Here is an 18243-nt window from a genome sequence, read left to right on the forward strand (position 1 = left end):
TACTGGATGGGGTTGGTCTTGGACGTGCTCTAAGCAGATCAGTTTCGAAGCATTCAGGGGGGGGGGGGGGGGGGGGGGTAAATCGGTCATGCAGAATGAAACTCCCTCCGATTTAAATAGATACGGTGAAACAAAATTTCAGAAAGAGACAATTGGCAGCTCTCTCTCCCTCATCAGTTTATGATCATTGGGAGAGCTTCATGGATGGAAATAAGCGCAAATATATTGCTCGGAATTGGCTCGACAATGCAGGGTTGTTGTCTATACTTAGTCAGATTCTGATCGATGTTTAACTATGCCAGAACAACATTGTGCATAGAGGACCAAGTATTACATGATCCGTTATTGTGGATAGGTATCGTGCTACGGGATACTCTGCTGCTTCTAGGAAGAGAAGAACCCATGATTCCTGCACGATCGATTCTTACATTGTCGAATCTTTCAGTCGGAAGTAATTTCTATCAAATCCGACTAACTTGATAAGTCCCATGACGGGCTCTCAATTATGATGTGAGAGGCTTGAATCTACTCACCTGGCCTATCATACTGCCTAATCCACTTCCATGGGAAGCCCTTTCGTTTTGTTCCATTCCATATTAGGCCGGGGGTATCAGGGCTAAAAAGAAATACCACACTTGTCGACTACCGCCATTGACGGGGGCTAAAGCTCCGCCCGTATCTTTCTATCACAGTTGCAGCACAATGACACTTCCTGAACTAATCCAATCGACATAGTAACAGTGTTGTTTGTGGTATAAACGAGACAAATCTTGTCTGCTCCGTTCGCGACAAGTCCTCGGAAGTGACCGAGCCAGCCGACAGGACCACAGAACTGCGTTCTGGGCACAATGGACATAGCAAAGCAGTTTCTGTTGAGCTTCGTATAGATGTCGACACCATCCATGGATTCATTGTTCAGATCTTGAGTTCAAAGTCCGAGGCTTTCCATCTGGCGACCAGAAGTCATCGACGATTAGCCGCTTTTGCTCGATGTCTTGGACCATGTTTCCGAATGAGGCGAGTTCTGTATCGGCGTCTTGATTGAATCCCAGATCACAAACCAGCAAATGGTTCTCAGAAAGATGGGTTGTCGCGATCTTCGAAACTGAAGGAATCGTGTTCTTCTAAAGATTGTATGCGTATTATCCTGAGAGGGATTCTTCGTGGTTCGCTCATGAGAAAACAGCCGTCTCCCTGTCGTATCCCTTCGTTGGAAGGGAGAGATGAACTTTAAAACGTATTGTACATTATAGTATGCAAAAAGCACCAAAATCAAAGTAGTGCTTTTGAATCATCGTGTGATATCAGACAGAGCTGATGTATGTGAAACAGCTGGAGTTGAGAGTTCGAACATGAATCATAATAAAATAGTACAACCCAACAATGGAAATGGGAATCATCATCGCGAGAATAACGCCATTTTGAGATGTGGGGACCTGAATATCGTTGCAGAACTGTATATCATAAATCTCTCATGGGAAGGAGCGTGCTACAACTTGCGAGATTTCGTCTATACTTCCTGTCAGCATTTGCATTACAACAGCATGGTGCACGAATGTTATACCTCTCATTCCCTGCATGGCCTCAAAGGCGATCGAATAATTCGACAGCCCCTTTATAGCGAGCTGCAGGCCTTTGTAAAGATCATTTATGAACCCTGCCAGAAGTAGGCTCTCGTTGTCGCCGTCTCCATTAGGAGAAAAGGATGTACCGTTCTCACGCAGGGTACGCGTCTTGAAACACAGCATGAGCAACGCATAGCTACTCTGCATTACACAGCAGGCGAACGTCGGCATCGTGCGGGGTGCTTCGATAGTTGATAGTTCTGACAAACATGGCGGGGTGATGAATGATATTGAGTTGTTCGGATTAGGATAAGGTAGATTGTCAACAAGCGTGACAATGCTGAGAGCCGAGTGCAGGCATATCTTCGAAGACGCATGGGCTGAGAAAGAAAACCGCAGACCAAGGTCCTCGGCTGATAAAGATGCATAATCGCGTGGCGATAGCATTGGAGATGAATTCATCATGGGCAAAGAGCTCATATCTCCTCGACAACTGCATCTGTCCTTAACCCTGGATTCGTTTGCAACTCCAAGGTCACAGTGCCGTTTGAGGAATATGGGGACGTCCGAAAATGCGCAGAATCGGTGGGTCTTAATTCTCGCACTGCCAACCGTCAGAGCAAAAACAGCACATAGAGCATGTAGCCCTTACCTGTGTAGTTTTATTTCCGCTATTAATCGGGTAGCCTTGGCGACTACGGCTTCAGATGAATCTACCGGCGCTGTGGCTGAGACCTGAGCTAAGGAAGTCCTCTCTTCCTCATTGAGAAGCGCTTCAATCTGATCGTCTAACTCTAGCATCCGCTGAGGGATCCATGATAGGTCCGACCAAGCGTTCAAAGATTTGTCGAGATCATGAACGAATTTCGTGGCAGCAAGGATCGTCTGTTGGGATTTTATTAAATATGACCACCCCTTCGGAGGTTAGTATCGTTCATAGTATAGTAAGAGTTACATGACTCACCTGGGGGTCTGAGACGAAAGTAGGAAATGGCGTGACGAATCGCTCGTCATATGGATCAAAACAAGCGGGCTGCAAAGAGTTAAGCAATGTTCCCATATATCAGTTAGGCATTACGTACCGTGTTACTGACTATAGAGCCTTGACACGCGGTGACATACTACAATAAATTAGACAAGACCCACAGGAGCGATATTGGCGAACTCACTGTCATCCACCAGGCTCGTCTTCTTGCTTCCGCGAACTGATCATTCTCAGTAGCCTCGTGCAGTGACATGCACATTGCCGTCGTTAGTGCCTGTCCGGCACGGTTCTTCATTTTGGTCATATTTCCTCTTTGCACGTATTCATACACGCTGAGCAAGTTAAGTGCTAGGATGCTTTCCAGGTAGACAGGGACCTTTGGGTGGAAATGTTCTCGGTTGAACTGATGAGTTCCTTCAGAAAGGGCATCGGAGGGGTTAATGCTAGAATGTAGAAGCTCGGAATCCATTTCAATCGCCTCAAGGGCCGACTGAGCAAATGACTGAGCATAGTCCCTTCTTAGTCTTACGTAGTCGAGCCTCGAAGGGTCGTTCTCGAATGGATGTGGGATGAGGACCAAGAGAGCCGAAATAGCTAGACTCAAAGGCGTCGACGGTTTAAATAAGGAATTTCTGTCTGAAGCGAGTGGCCGATTAATGACTGGTAGGCGCTCCGGAGGAGGGAGTAGAGGATAATAAGGGTGAATAAACACGTAGTAGGCATCCAATCTGTCCCACAACTTTAGTTCAGTAGACCAACAAGGGGAAAACAAGGACTCACATGTCTTCATCGCTGCCGTATACTTGGACAACGTCTGCTGGAAGAGAACTGGATGCGGATGAGGAGATGTCCTTCTCCCTTGGAGGAGCGAATATCGTGTCAAAGATATTCTCTATCTCTGAGATCGGCATCTCAACATTGGGAAGTCCAGCGCCCGGGTCAGTGAGACCAACAAGCTGGTTGAACCATGCTATAGTAAAGGATGGTAAGATGGAATAACATCCAATTGTGGGAGACTGGTGGCCTACCATCGTCGGTGAAACTGAGGTCAGTCGATGTCTCACTGCTATTCCTCTCAGCAGGCTTTACATCTTGCAACTGGTCCTGTTGCTGTGCAGGTTCATGTCTTGTCTTCTTCTTATAGACACGGGGGCCTCCGCGCCTACTTGGGATATAACAGCATGTTATGTCCCTGGCAATGCAATTCGCACATCGCTCTTGGCCATCGCAACGAGTGCGTAATGACCGACTGCTCAAGTATCAGCACCAGATCTAGATCCAGGACAATTATAATTTGGAACTAGATAATAACAACAACGTACCAAGAAAGACATGCCAATTTTACAGGGGGTTTGCTGAACTTGCGCCGTTTCTGGGGTTGAGGCTGTGGCGTACTCGAGCTCTGAGACCGGTCTTCACTCGATGAGATCGACGCCATAACTTGAATGCCCAGTTGCCAAACGTACTTGCAGCGCCCTAGACTTGACCGTCAATTGTGTGGAGAAGCTGTCGTGAGGGCATTCGCCGTCTTTTAGGGATTCGCCGGCGCAAGCAAATCCCGCCTGGGACACAAGCAAATCCCGTTCTAGATGTCGTCTCGCCACCACCACAAGGCCATCCTCCCACGGCAACTCTGTGATTAATTGCCTCAAATTACCGCTCAAGCAGACAAGATATGTGTTCTTAGTCAGAGTTTTTTCGCTGCTAGTCGTCTCCAGTGAAGATGGGCTCGCTGGAATTTGTCATAATAGACGTCGTGTGTACCTATGTATGTATGTACCTTCGCCAAATTATAGCAGATGAGTCTCATCCACATTTGATGAGTTATATGCATTTCCTGGGCGTTAATACTGTTGAAATAAGATTATTCTCGGAACATCAGCGCCAACGTGACGTGATCATATCGCTCGTTTACGCTAACTTCTAACAGGTATGATAGTAGATAAACCTAGTAGCCCTATGGTACACAATCTCATCCTTGAGCCCTATAAGCCAACAAAACCATGTCATCCATTGCTATGATACTCGCGATCAGCCACGGATAGAAGTAACAGATTAGACTCTCATATACGTGAGCTACGGAGGCCCGAATTCTATCACCTTAAGCGTCTTGGACGATCATTGCCATTCAATACTAGGTGAAAACATAATGAAGCCGAAGCATTTCTGCACAGAGACAGCCATAGCTCTGGCAACAATAATATCCACCCCTAATCAACAAGATCAAGGCCATCAGTATTCTGATCTTGGTTTCGATCGCGATCTAGGACGTGACGCCGTCGCCTGTCCTCCAGAGCTGCGGCCTGCGTTTGTCGACTGACTTGAATGTCTCCGTGATCGCGACCCGTGTCTCGGACCACGCTTGTTGTTAGGAAAAGTGGCCGAATCGTGCATTTGAGCGATGTTGGTCTAGGCGTTGAAGCTCATATCAGAACGAGGTTGTACTATCAGATGTTGGATTGGAAACCCTACCAATACGTTCACATCTCTCTGCAATTAACGGATTATATTAGTCGACGCCATCAAGGTAATTCCTGGGGGAACTAGGAAGAAAGCAATACAATTCTGTCTGGATCTCTTCTACCAATCTGATCTCCAGGGTCGCCCTGGTCGCCTTCCGAAACACCTTCGCGTGGAAGATTGAGTGTCTCGCTTGAGTTTGCTCTTGCAGTTCCTGCAGCCATAATCAGAACGATAAATTGTAATCTGATTTATCTAATAAAAAAGATGCACGTCAAAAGGTATACAGGCCTCCCTTAAATCAGGTAATCAACAAATAACTCATACTTTAGATCATCTTGCGCTTGGACGCAATAGACGTCTGATCTAATATTCTGTGACGGTCTGGTCATGATGGCGTTTGCTAACGTCAATATGACAGCCAATATCGACGTCGTGGCGGGAGAAGAAAGTATCTACTATAATTTTGGCGGAGGTTGTCTCCGAAAATTGCCTCGAGACGTGGCTACTCTCAAAGAGCCCCATTGCTAGTCAAGTCATGATCACTTCTGCTTTCCAAGTATCATGGATGCATTAAATGCGAGACATAGGAGCATACTGATGGTTCTCAGATGCTAGTTATTCAAATCATGAAGTTTTCCTACTTCCCGCAAATCAAATGATCCATGCGCTAACAAATATTACTACGGCCAGATATACAATATCGCTCTCACTGTGCAGAGACATCTTCTATCAGAGAAATAGCAAAAACAAAAACATACAACAGCAGGGATTCGCTGGTGGTCACCCACCCAACTACTAACCTGCCGGCGTGTGGCTTAAGTACGGCTGAGCGGACGGGAAGCCCTGTTTTCCACACCCTATGGTCGTATGTGTTTGTTTTCTGTGAGTCCTGCATTATATAGAAGAGTATATGGATAACTGCGTTCCCAAGTACTAGTACTAACTCCAATATCAATGGTCTATAGGTATCTTCCGGGGAATAAAGTCACCTTCACAAACTTCATGGTCTATTAGTCAATCGATAACAACAGGAGGATTGGGACCTATAGATATTCCAACCTTACTTACTTATTAGAACAGCTCATTACTTTTTCTTTCATTGACCCTGCTGTCATCACTTAGAAGATTAGTGGGGGAATTTGAGGCATCCTTGAACGTCTGCGCGTATCTGAAGCAGAACCATGTTGCAAAACCATAGGTCAGCACTGCCGTCAGTGTTAAGTTGTAGGAGACGCGATGATGGATGTTTATAGTTGGTTTCGATATTCCCGGCAGGGTCTCGTGCTTGCAAATAACTAAAGCTCAAATCGTGAGCTATGGTCTAAGCAGATCTTTCACATCGGAGGGCCTGTACTGAGTTTGGTATGAGACTATACTCGATATATCCGGGATCAATTTCGCAACGTCTCATATATAGTCTCATCAAAAATAGGGTTTGATTGCCTCCTAACCAGCGATTATGCCGGAAACCTCGCTGTATTGGACACCGTAATATTGGCGAAAGGAAGCCTTCCACTTTCGCAGCCGGTCGCTTTCTTGAGGATTTTCCGCATACCAACTTATTGTCGCAACATCCATTGCGGCTTTGGCTCCATGGGCTGTATTATTTCTCTCGTTGACACCATCCCGATCTTCCAGGGAACTCCAGGTATCCAATACGACCTCTCTAACGAAGTGCATATGTTGTCTGAATTGTTAACAAAGCCGCTAGCCATAGTTATTGTTGAAATTCTAGACTAGACGAGTTCGAAACCATCCGGCAATGGCTCGTTCTAAATCCAGTACATGGCAGCTTGTGCAAATATTTTCGGTTCTTGTCTATTCCAACAATGGTGTATATTCTTATTCTGATTCCTCTGCTCTATTCTATTACAGAAGGCTGTTGCCTGCATAAGTATGTAGTTCATGATTGTCGTTTAGTTAATCGATATCCGGAGCTGCTTACTGGCTGGCGGAGCGCAGATCACCACGTGATCTGTTCCTGGCTCCCCGAACTTTTTCTCGGAGTCTGATCGGAATCGAAAGACGCTGCTGGATTCAAGGAGACAGATACTCCGTCAATTCAGTCAGGGGTTGTTAATCACAATGAGGGCCCATTCAGTTGTCCGGTCACAGATTCGCGGCCTTTCCGGCCTGACGAGGGCGCCAACTCGACTACAGACGCAGAATCTCCTCTGTCGACGATGCGCGTCCACGGCCGTCCTGCGTTATCCCGCTACGGCGCTCTCATACCAGCAACCGCTGAGCAGGCGCTGGGAGCAGAGACGGAATGCTTCTGCAGCTGCAGCTGAGGTGTAAGTGAGCTTACAATCTCATTTTTATCGCCATAATAATGATCCACTGACCGTGAACAGCCTGGAAAAAGCCGCCGCGGAGCCGGAGGGTCTCTCCCAGGAAGCCATCATCGACAACCTCGATCCCATTGAAGCCGCACGCCTCTCCAAAGTCAGGAATATTGGTATCGCGGTATGATAAGACTTTGCGTTCGTATTGGAAATACTTTTCGAGGATCTAATCTTTGCGATAACAGGCACACATCGACAGCGGTAAAACCACCTGTACCGAACGTGTTCTTTTCTATACCGGTCGTATCAAGGCCATCCACGAGGTTCGAGGTCGCGATGCTGTCGGAGCAAAGATGGACTCCATGGAGCTTGAAAGAGAGAAAGGTATCACCATCCAGTCTGCCGCGACTTTCTGCGACTGGGTTAAGAAGGGCAAGGATGGAAAGGATGAAACCTACCACATCAACTTGATCGATACTCCAGGTCACATTGATTTCACCATTGAAGTCGAGAGAGCACTTCGAGTTCTTGACGGAGCCGTCATGATTCTCTGTGCCGTGTCCGGTGTTCAGTCCCAGACGATCACGGTCGACCGGCAAATGAGAAGATACAACGTGCCTCGTATTTCCTTCATTAACAAGATGGACCGTATGGGTGCGAACCCATTCAAGGCCATTGATCAGATTAACAACAAACTGAAGATTCCCGCTGCTGCTGTTCAGGTGCCAATTGGTGCTGAGGACGAATTCAAGGGCGTGGTCGATCTGATTCGCATGAAGGCCATCTACAACGAAGGCTCCCGGGGTGAAGTTATTGTCGAGAAGGACGAGATTCCGGAAGAAGTGAAGGCAATTGCGGAAGAGAGGAGAAAGATCCTTATTGAGACCCTTGCGGACGTCGACGATGAAATGGCGGAGATCTTCTTGGAAGAAGCCGAGCCCACAGAGGACCAGATCAAGGCCGCTATTCGACGCGCCACCATTGGTTTGAAGTTCACACCAGTCTTCATGGGATCTGCCCTCGCCGATAAGTCGGTTCAGCCCATGCTGGATGGTGTTGTTGACTATCTGCCCAATCCCTCTGAAGTGACGAATTTGGCCCTCGACCAGAAGCGCGATGAGGCTTCTGTCAAGCTTGTCCCCTACAACTCTCTCCCATTTGTTGGTCTCGCTTTCAAGCTTGAGGAGAGCAACTTCGGACAACTCACGTACATCCGTGTGTATCAAGGAGCCCTCCGCAAGGGTGCCAATGTCTTCAATGCCCGAAACAACAAGAAGATCAAGGTGCCACGTATTGTTCGCATGCACTCCAATGAGATGGAGGAGGTGTCTGAGATCAGTGCTGGTGAAATCTGTGCGGTGTTTGGTGTTGATTGTGCCTCTGGAGACACCTTCACCGACGGCCAGCTTGCTTACAGCATGTCTTCCATGTTTGTGCCAGAACCCGTTATTTCGCTGTCCATCAAGCCCAAGAACAACAAGGACTCTGCCAACTTCTCCAAGGCCATGGCTCGATTCCAGCGTGAAGACCCAACCTTCCGAGTCTCCTACGACTCCGAGAGTGAGCAAACCATTATCTCCGGAATGGGTGAGCTGCACCTTGACATCTACGTCGAGCGTATGCGTCGTGAATACCGTGTAGACTGCGAGACCGGTCAGCCTCAGGTTGCCTACCGTGAGACACTCGGCAACCGTGTTGAGTTCGACCACCTGCTCAAGAAGCAATCCGGAGGTCCCGGTCAGTACGCTCGTGTCGTCGGTTACCTCGAGCCTACTGGATCTTTGGAAGACAACAAGTTTGAAGAACAGATTGTTGGTGGCAGTATCTCGGAGAAGTTCTTGTTTGCATGCGAGAAAGGTTTCAACCTGGCGACTGAAAAGGGCCCTCTTATCGGACACAAGGTCCTTGGTACCAGGATGGTCATCAACGATGGAGCTACCCACATGACCGACTCTTCTGAAATGGCTTTCAAGAATGCTACTCAGCAGGCTTTCCGTAAGGCATTCATTGAGAGTCAGCCGGCCGTGCTGGAGCCTCTCATGAAGACTGTTGTTACCGCCCCGGTCGAATTTCAGGGTGATGTGATTGCGCTCCTGAACAAGCGCAACGCTACCATTAACGACTCTGAGGTCGGTGTCGACGAGTTCACTGTTTACGCTGACTGCAGCTTGAACGGCATGTTCGGTTTCAGTAGTCACCTGCGTGCGGCTACTCAGGGCAAGGGCGAGTACACCATGGAGTTCAGCCACTATGAGCGAGCTCCTGGACAGTTGCAGTATGTTGCTTCCCATCAATTTTCCTTTCTTCCGGTATAATCCTGATACTAACCACGTGCTATCTGTAGGAAGGAACTGGTTCAGAAGTACCAGAAGGCACAGGCCGACCGTCACAAGAAGGATCCCAGTGCCGCAAGCGCATAAATATACAAAGACGCTGTGTATGTGGATCGACTGTGACTGATCTCTTGGAGGAAATGGTCCTGCCTGTGGCACGGCTTCATAAAATCCATTTTTAACGACTCTTTTACCGTTAGACTCGAGGATGTGTCTTATATTCCCCCTTTGTCATTACTACGCCAATTTTCTCGCATGTGAATACTGGAGGACGCGGCCATATTTATTACATTAACTCATGTCACACATCCTAGAGACCACGCTGCTTGGTAAAAAAGAGAGAAAAAAAGAAAAGAAAAAGTGACTACTGTGACGGCCGCTTATGGAAGGACAGCCCAGGGAAGAGACTCTGGGTTGATGCTGGGTTGATACAATTATGTCATGTAACAACCACTGTACCTACAGGAAGGGTCCTGACAATACTGTACTATTGGATAGGCGAACGGCTGGGAATTGATATTCTTTATACTCCCCTCTTCTCATACAGGCAAAAAGAGCGATTTCCTTTTTCAAGCAAATTGTCTATTTCCACTATTTCCTGTTTGACTAGTATATTCTCCATCTTCACTCTTCAAATGCTCTCAGAATCGCGAGAGAGGCCACGGAGTACGTTGCGATGCGATTATGACCTGTAGAGTTCTCGATTAGCATGTTATTTCAGGGTATCTGAGGCCTCTGAGGGCACATGCAAATACATACCCCCATAACCAACTCTTTCCCACCTAACCCTCTTCACTTTCTTCTTTCCTGTTCCCTTCGAGGATCCAGAGACAGGCCTCTCCCAGATCTTAATTTCAGTACGACCATCCTCCGCTATTCTCTGATAAACGATGTCCCCAGGTGCATCCTGAAGACCCTCTCTTGTAGCTGCAATCCAATTACGTCGACCCTCCCTCCAGGGAATCTCGTAGTCGTCCCGAGCATGAATAATGGCGAGGTCGAGCTCCTTGTCTGCATAGGCAGAGTCGGACTCGTTCTGAACAATCCCAGTCAGACGAGCAAGGCGAGAAGCCGTATCCCAGCGGTCGACGATGTGGTCGAGTGCATACTTCTGAGCTGGGGGGTATCCGACCAACGGAGACAGCATGGGCGGAGTGAGACCCTTAAGACTGTACGACTCGATCAGTTTAGGAATGTTACTGAACGATGCGAGGAGGATAATGCCAGCGAAAGGCTCAGGGTCTTTGATTGCTGGTTGAACGGCCTTCGGGTCTGGCGAGCCGAATGCGAAGCGCTCCGCCACTGCAGCAGTCACTGCGGTCCCGAGACTCTGACCGATGATGACGATCCGAGACGGTGGGATATTAAGAGGTGGAGAAGTGAGGAAGTTGAGAAGCGTTACAGCATCTGTGATGACTCCTTCCTCGGTCGGGAAGCCCGTGGAGAGTCCGAACCCACGGTAGTCTATGGCGAAGACATGTACTGGATTCTGAGGTGTTGAAATGCCTAGACCCATGCGATAGCCGTCTGAACGCAGTTCGAATCCGATATGTCCGGCATTTCCGTGAACTGGAGCGGTCAGTTAATACTAGAAACGAGCAAGGAGCCTCTCGATGATAGCGCGCTCCAAAACTTACAGCTCACGACTACCCTCGCATTCGGATCTTCAGCTAGAAGCTTGAACGCGGCGGTCTGAGTAACATCCTCGGCTGGGCCAAAAGGCTCATTTGCATTAAGGAGTTCCTCGTGTTCGCGGCACAGGTGAATTGGTAGCATATGCCAGGCGTAGATGGTCTCGCCGTCTGGCGTGGTGAGGTTGAATGGCTGTACCTGCGTTCCTGTTTCCTAACAGTCAGTGCATAATTCGAACATATGATTGGGAAGGGGAGATATACTCAGGAACCCGAAGTTCTCTACATCGTTGACATTCTCCCAGATAGTTGGATTAAGCATATGAGCATATAGCGCGCTGTCAAGAACAATCAGTCATTGGACTTCAGACGTAGATTAGACGGATGGGATGTCTAGCGCACAAACGTTGGATAGTTGGAAAGGTCAAGGAGAAGATGATAGATACGTATATGAGGCCAGCAATGGCCAATGACCAATAGGCCTTTTTGAATATCGGCTGTAGTTCAACCATGATAGATCCTAGGACTATGTGAGCCAAGTCCTATATAGCGGAACGCGTCATTTTAAATTGGGCAGATATAATAAAAGTAAAGGTAAACAAGAACTGAGTAAATAGGTCAACACAAAAGGAAAAGACCCATTATCTATCATAGAGGACAGTGTATGCGATTCCAGGTATGAGATCAGGTTGACGCCTTAGGAAGCTGGCAAGATAACAAGACACTGATGACTTCATGGCGTTGGAAATAACTAACAAGAGGATGAAAAATCCAGAGAAATCTGATGAGAAGCTATTTAGCAGGCATTCGACACTTACCTTACTCGAACCAATGTCCAGGATCAATTGCAAAGAAGACCAGACAGCAGCCCGTCCGAGCGCTGAAGTCGGCCAAGGAGAGCTTCTTTTCTTTTCGCCTCCGCGCTCTCCGCCCGTCACGATCATCCCGAAAGATTTCCCTCCCGCCATCACGCGCGCGACGTACGCCCCTCTTCATCCCTTTGGAGGTCATCCTTTTGGTAAATTTTCTCTCCCTTCTCCGTCGCGGCACATAGCTGCATAACGCTGCGTGCTTCTCTGCGATGGTGGAGAAGCGCAAGCTGCCCGCACGCGATCGTCGTGAGTCCGCGGCGAAGAGACGAGCCTCCGAAGCTACTCCGCAGCCTCCAGCTTCTTCAAAGAAAAAGGCGTCGACGCCTATTACGCTACCTCCTCCCACGCCGGAACCGGTGCCAGAACCTCTGCCAACAAAGATAAAGGATGGAGAAGCTCTTCCGACGGTGTCCAAGGCGCAGGAGCTGTCCAAGCTCTCCGCGAGGGAGTATCAGTCGATCGCAGAAAGGTACGAATCAGGCTGCTAAGATCTGTCAGGCTGTTTAGAATATGGACGAAAGCTGATATTTTGATCGATGCAGTGCGGTTCTTCTGGTCTCACTAGAGCGTTCTAAGAAGAAATGGCTGAGCGACGGCATATTCGAACGATACTGGACGAAGCCCAAAAAGACCAAGAGAGAGCAGATCGAAGGAAAGAATCCGCCAAAGGAGTCGATGACCAAGGTCGGGCCTTGCAGCATAGTCATCGAACCCCATCACTTCGATGGTATGCTGTATACCGTCAAGGACCCGAATGCGCAGCCGCCCATTCAATACGCACCTCCGCAACGGCCGATGGTTCATTATGGCCATCCAAACGGGTTCCACCAGTATCAGCCGTACCCATCACAGAACCAGATGCGCCAGCCTGCTTCATATAATCATCATCCTCCACCACCTCCTGCTCAGAATGTCTACAATCAGAGAAACAACCCTCCACCGCATAGAGCTTCGCAACCTCCCCCAGTTCAGCAACGACCACCGCCTCCGCAGCCTCCTCCCCAACCCCCCAAATCCAGTCCAGACCCGGTTATCCAGATGTTGGCTACGAGGGCTGCTTCGAACCCGGAGCTAAAAGCGCTCATGCGGGTTGTTGCGTCCAGCAAGGCATCTCAGGAACAACTGCGAACTTTCCAGGCCCACATAGACGAGCTTAATGCGATTATAAGGGCCAGAGAGCAGCAGCAACAAGCGCAGCTTCAAAGACAGCAGCAGCAGCAGCATAACCAAGGTATCCAGGCTAATCGTTCTCCGGCTTATGGACATGGCCAGGCTCAGAGCCAAAGCCCAAGGCCGACACCGACACCTCAGGGACAAACTTCCCAAGGGCCTCCCCAAAGACCTCAGGGTTATCAAGGACCTCCTACTCAACCACACACTCCTCAGACCCCAAATCCTACGCAACAGGCTCCTCAAGGACCTGCTAGTGCCTCTCAGGGAAGGCCTCAGAGTGCGCAAGGTGCTCAGCAAACTTCCCAGGGTCCTTCTCCAATGCCCCAAGGACCTGCTCAGCCTCAGCAGATCGCTCAGACTCCTCAAGGTCCTGCCCCGGCCACACTGAGCCCTGCGCAGACCCCCCAGCCAAATAACGACAGTTCATCGAGACCCGCGCAGAGTTCTCAGGGTACCGCCCAGCCTGTCCAGAGCACGTCTCAGTCTCCCCAGGGCCCTTCTCAGACTTCAACAGGTGTCCCGTCAAACCCTAAACCAATGTCCCAAGGTGCTCCTCAGATAAAACAAGAACCAGGGATGTCTGCGCCAGCAGTGCCTTCACCGGCTGAGCCTCGTCCAGCAGTGCCTGCTCCTAGTGCAAATCCCGGTCCCCCGGTCACAGCAGCTGCGAGTTCTAACCCTGGGCAGCCGAGTTCTGCGATACGGCCTCTAGCAGCTCCCGCCCATCCAACACAAACTGCTCCTAGTCAACCTCATTCCCAATATCCGCCTACTTACCCCCCTACATATCAAACTCCTCAGGCCCCTATCAGATCACGTCCCCCACCGTACGGCTCGTCGCCTGGATACTATCATCAACCAGCACCACCTCCTCCACCGCCTCCGAAGCCGAATATCAAATCCGTCGTCTTTGAGTTTACATCTCCACTGACACCATATGGCAGCAGCACTTCAGGTCACGCAGGTTCGGGTGACCGGTATCTGTTTCCTGAATATACTATCCTGGAATTCTTTCCTGGCGGAAATGCCGTTCTCGCTTCTTTTCTCATTGTGCGCAAGGTTGACCCGAATGCCCCGTTTCCTATAGAAACAGCATCGGACGTTGGCAATAGACGGGGTAAAAATGCAAAATCTAAAAAAGCGGACAAAAATAAAGATAAAGCGGGTGCTGCAGCACCAACTGCAAATGGGGGCACTCCATCTGCTACACCCGCACCGGGTCAAGAAACGCCTAAAGGAACCGACTCCAACGAGCAAAAAGGGCCAGCCACCTCATCCACAGTGGAAACAACGACATCTACGGATGCTGGTGACAAATCAAAAACTGAAGGCACAGACAAAGAAAAGACGAAGGACGAGAAACCGAAGCTGAAAGAGTATTACCAGCCGGTTACAATGCGCATCTACAGCTCCAACCCTCGTGTCTTGGAACCACTGGCTCGCGTGGTCAAACCTCCCGACGAGGTCCGCAAGTACATGGAGGATGTTATGGACCGTGCGGAACGCGCCCCGGAGGGATTCCTTGCCTTACGCCTTCCGCGAGAAGAAGAAGCGGAAGAGACGGAGCCAAAGGAAAATGACAAGGACAAAGCGGCTGCTGGTGCTATCAAAACTGCTGCGCGCAATCGCACCAAAGGCCATGCAACAGACGATGATTCTGGCGTGGAGATTACACGCACCGACGAAGACGAGGAAGAAGAAGAGTTGAGAGATTTCTACGATGCGCCTAGCGGACTCGTTCCGTTAGGAGTGGCATAATACCGGTAGACCAGGGCATCTTTGATGATTTGATTATATGAGAGCTCCCTACATGGGGAAGGCGTTCTCGATCTAGCGTCTGAGTTTCTATGTAATAATGTACTGTACTATATCACGAATCATCTTCCCATCTGGGCTATCTTTGCTCTTATATCTCGTCTCACTGTAGGGAAATCAAACAACTGTGTGCAAGTCATGGATCTAAGAGGCTATGTCATCGTGGATAGACGAGTAGATAATAAGAAGAGCAACGTGAACCAACGCGAGAAACCTTCAAACAGAACAATACAACATTCTCTATATTCATTTACGATACTAGAAAGAGAATACGCAAAGAAATACTTTTACAACTCCCAACCATACCTATATACACATACACATACACATGCCTAACACTGCCTAACTTAACTCACGTCCACACCTTCCCAAGAAGGAATCCCAAAAAAACTACCATAGTTTACCACCATATAGGTAGCTGACAACCCCTACCCACTCACTTCTTTATCTTAGAGAGCTTATGAGGGTGCTATAAACCCCCGACCTTGCTTTCTGCGAGCAGGGTTCTCCTTCTCTATCGATCACCTAGGGAAGGGATGCTCTGGGTCATGTTCAGGAGAATTCGATATTGAATATTAAATCATCAATTCTGGCTTCTTCAGCCACATGAGAGCGTGCCTGGGAGGGAGGGAGGGGGTTGTTTTTTTTGTTGTCAGGTAGCTAGCTATGTTTATCTTGGGAAGGTATAAGTTTCGTGCTCATGAGAGGTTCTACAGATCGAAGTGGTGATTATTCCTTGAGGAAGCAAGTTGACAGACAATGTAATTAATCTACTGGATACTCCTCATAAAGAACTACATATCAGACGCTCCCGCCGCCTTTCCCGGAATCGCCTATGATGCCTGCCATTTCAAGCAGAGCTCTAGCAGTTTGCGTATCAGCAGCTCCTCCAATCTTCGTGTTCACATTGCGCCTTCGTTCCGCTTCCCGCGCCTCAAAGTCCCATCTGGAGCGCTGGATAGCAATGGCATCCAGTTTGGACTGGTCTGCAGATGGTTCAGGGGCGGGGACCAGACCCCAAATTTCCAGGTCGTAGATGTTGATACTGGTCTTTGACGCTGGGAAAGCGTTTTCTGGAACCGGGGGCAGAAAAGCTCCTGACCGATTATCAAGAGAAATATGTAGATCAGCAGTTTCGAGACTTCCATCGATCAGTAGGCTCCCTGCCCCCTCTGGCGTTGGCTTGGACACTTTGTTGCGAGATGAAGGTGGAACATGGCAGCCAATTGCGATACCTGTGTTTGTGGAGAAGTATGTTATGGGTTGTGTCGGTTTATGAGCTGAAGATGAAGGGTTTCCTTTGAAGACAGCATGGGTAGGAGATAGCTGGAAGAGACAGGGAAGCGTGGAAGGGTCAGAAGGGTTGATTGAACTCTGAGCAGAGCTGGAAGGTTTCCAAGCCTGAGGCACATAAACACCTATTGTTATCAATTTCTCGTCATCGTCATCTGCCAAAGCACCGCGCAGTAATAGAAGTGTAGGCGACTGCCATGATAGGACATGGTGAGAAAAGGAAGTCAAAGACTGCCCATGGGCTGCAATTGAGAATACCGGATGCAGCCGGGTGCGGCTGTAAAAGAGATTCGGAATCGATGAACTGACTGACAAGAAGAACGATAGATGAGACAAAACAGTCGGATTGAGGATTTCGGAAGTAAAGCTGCCCTGTAGTAAGACGGGTGACGGAGGTGACGGTGCCATATCAGATGCTTTTTCCTCAGGAGCTGGGTCAGACGAGTTCGTATTGGCCCGCCGCCGAGAAAGATCCAAGTTCTCGCTGAACAACAGATGCTCGAATAAGGGTGTCAGGGGATCAAATAGATATGGTAGCGTTTCCGAGATCGTCCGGGCGAATGATTTATAACTAATTCCGCCTGCAGTCTCTTCTGGACTGAAAGCTGCCAATATGCTGTCAGCTTCTTTACGGACGGCTTCTAGATGTTCACTCTCTAGATGCGAAGTATATCTCGACACTGGTTCCAGCGGTTTCAGTGGCGCAATGACGAGAAGCAACATCAGAAGCCGTCGAAAGGTGTTCACCGAAATTCGTGCTTCGTAGACGGCCTTGTCGATGCGCTGATCATGCTTGAAGACCTCGATTGCATCTAGCGATTCCAACGCAGATAGCACCAGATCATCATCGTCATCCTCATACTCTTCATCATTGACAGGGTCATCAACCGCGAAGCCAGCAACATGTGAATGAGAAGCTGCCGCATCATCAGTCACCTCTGATGATTCGTTTTCCACTTTCTGCTCGGTCTCTTTTCGGCCGACGTCTGCGAGGCTCCCAAAGAGCAATTTGATCCTATCCCGGCGGCCTCGCCTAAGCACCTTTCCATACCTCTCTGTGAGCAACACGGCCACTTTCACCATAGCCTCAAAAGTCAACACGCTAGGCGCGAGAGTAGTCTGGAACGGAAACGCCCCTAGGTAGGATACCATTCGAAAGATGACCGGCCCCGGATCGAGCGGAGAGTCGTGTCCAGCACCACCGTCCACTCCATCCGGTATCCCAAGAAAGTCAGACAATATCTTCTCGTTCCAGTAGCGAAGTCCAGCTTGGTCCACAGCGCGAGTATAGAAATTGTCTTTAAAATGGGTGAGTTCCAGCGGTGTGAAGCATTTCGTTGCAAAACGCTCGGCAAGCACATGGCTTAGCTGTTCTGTTCACAATTCAGTCAGTGACATCCTTTCATCAGAAAGAGTCGCTTGGATGCCAGTCTTATAGAAACTAGCCACCTCGAACTTCCACCGCGATGTCCTGGGGAGAAAAGCTAACCGGGAGACCCGTTGCTTGCGCCGTCAGTCGATTGTCCAGCACCCATCTCGCATATGTATATCGAAGGATGACTGGTATATCAATGAAGAGGATGCGAAAATACTGGCAGCTATCCCAGTACACTATGTAGGTGTCGGCGACTCAAATCCACCGTTCTCAAGCTCAATCTGTCCTTTGAACCTCAAAGCTCCGTGATATTGCAGGTTCATCCCAGGAGATCACCAGGATATACAGCTGGCAGAGACCTGCTGCAGCTCTCTACATGCAGCCAGTTGATTGTGTCCGATATCTCGCAGGTAGTGGGCAACCAGCGAACTCGTAGGCAGAAACGTGCAAGCT

General features: G+C 49.0%; 5 protein-coding genes across 5 annotated transcripts; 2 read left to right on the forward strand and 3 right to left on the reverse strand.

Annotated features, from left to right (window-relative positions):
• Window positions 1–1188: 1188 nt before the first annotated feature.
• On the reverse strand, window positions 1189–4130 carry C8Q69DRAFT_60751 (C6 finger domain protein). The gene is made up of 9 exons (XM_028633827.1): window positions 3873–4130; window positions 3579–3799; window positions 3331–3520; window positions 2735–3278; window positions 2648–2686; window positions 2530–2598; window positions 2218–2480; window positions 1565–2169; window positions 1189–1510 (listed from the first exon to the last, which is right to left on the reverse strand). The coding sequence occupies exons 1-9, from the start codon at window positions 3986–3988 to the stop codon at window positions 1473–1475; spliced, it is 2085 nt and encodes a 694-aa protein (XP_028482792.1). The 5' UTR covers window positions 3989–4130; the 3' UTR covers window positions 1189–1472.
• Window positions 4131–7098: 2968 nt separating this feature from the next.
• C8Q69DRAFT_513465 (translation elongation factor G1) lies at window positions 7099–10063 on the forward strand (the record flags this gene model as incomplete). Its single annotated transcript, XM_028633314.1, has 4 exons — window positions 7099–7307; window positions 7368–7479; window positions 7544–9573; window positions 9643–10063. The coding sequence occupies 4 exons, from the start codon at window positions 7099–7101 to the stop codon at window positions 9716–9718; spliced, it is 2427 nt and encodes an 808-aa protein (XP_028482793.1). The 3' UTR covers window positions 9719–10063.
• Window positions 10064–10255: 192 nt separating this feature from the next.
• On the reverse strand, window positions 10256–11774 carry C8Q69DRAFT_509106 (Alpha/Beta hydrolase protein; the record flags this gene model as incomplete). Its single annotated transcript, XM_028633059.1, has 5 exons — window positions 10256–10320; window positions 10391–11200; window positions 11269–11469; window positions 11527–11600; window positions 11665–11774. The coding sequence occupies 5 exons, from the start codon at window positions 11772–11774 to the stop codon at window positions 10256–10258; spliced, it is 1260 nt and encodes a 419-aa protein (XP_028482794.1).
• A 569-nt stretch (window positions 11775–12343) lies between these two features.
• On the forward strand, window positions 12344–15065 carry C8Q69DRAFT_446657 (hypothetical protein; the record flags this gene model as incomplete). The annotated part of the gene is made up of 2 exons (XM_028629145.1): window positions 12344–12603; window positions 12677–15065. 2 exons carry the CDS (start codon window positions 12344–12346, stop codon window positions 15063–15065), a joined length of 2649 nt encoding a protein of 882 aa, XP_028482795.1.
• Window positions 15066–15923: 858 nt separating this feature from the next.
• On the reverse strand, window positions 15924–17950 carry C8Q69DRAFT_446658 (restriction of telomere capping protein 5; the record flags this gene model as incomplete). The annotated part of the gene is made up of 2 exons (XM_028629146.1): window positions 15924–17788; window positions 17905–17950. 2 exons carry the CDS (start codon window positions 17948–17950, stop codon window positions 15924–15926), a joined length of 1911 nt encoding a protein of 636 aa, XP_028482796.1.
• Window positions 17951–18243: the final 293 nt, after the last annotated feature.

Source organism: Paecilomyces variotii, assembly GCF_004022145.1.
Source record: "Paecilomyces variotii strain CBS 101075 chromosome Unknown C8Q69scaffold_10, whole genome shotgun sequence".
Classification (NCBI taxonomy): Eukaryota; Fungi; Ascomycota; class Eurotiomycetes; order Eurotiales; family Thermoascaceae; genus Paecilomyces; species Paecilomyces variotii.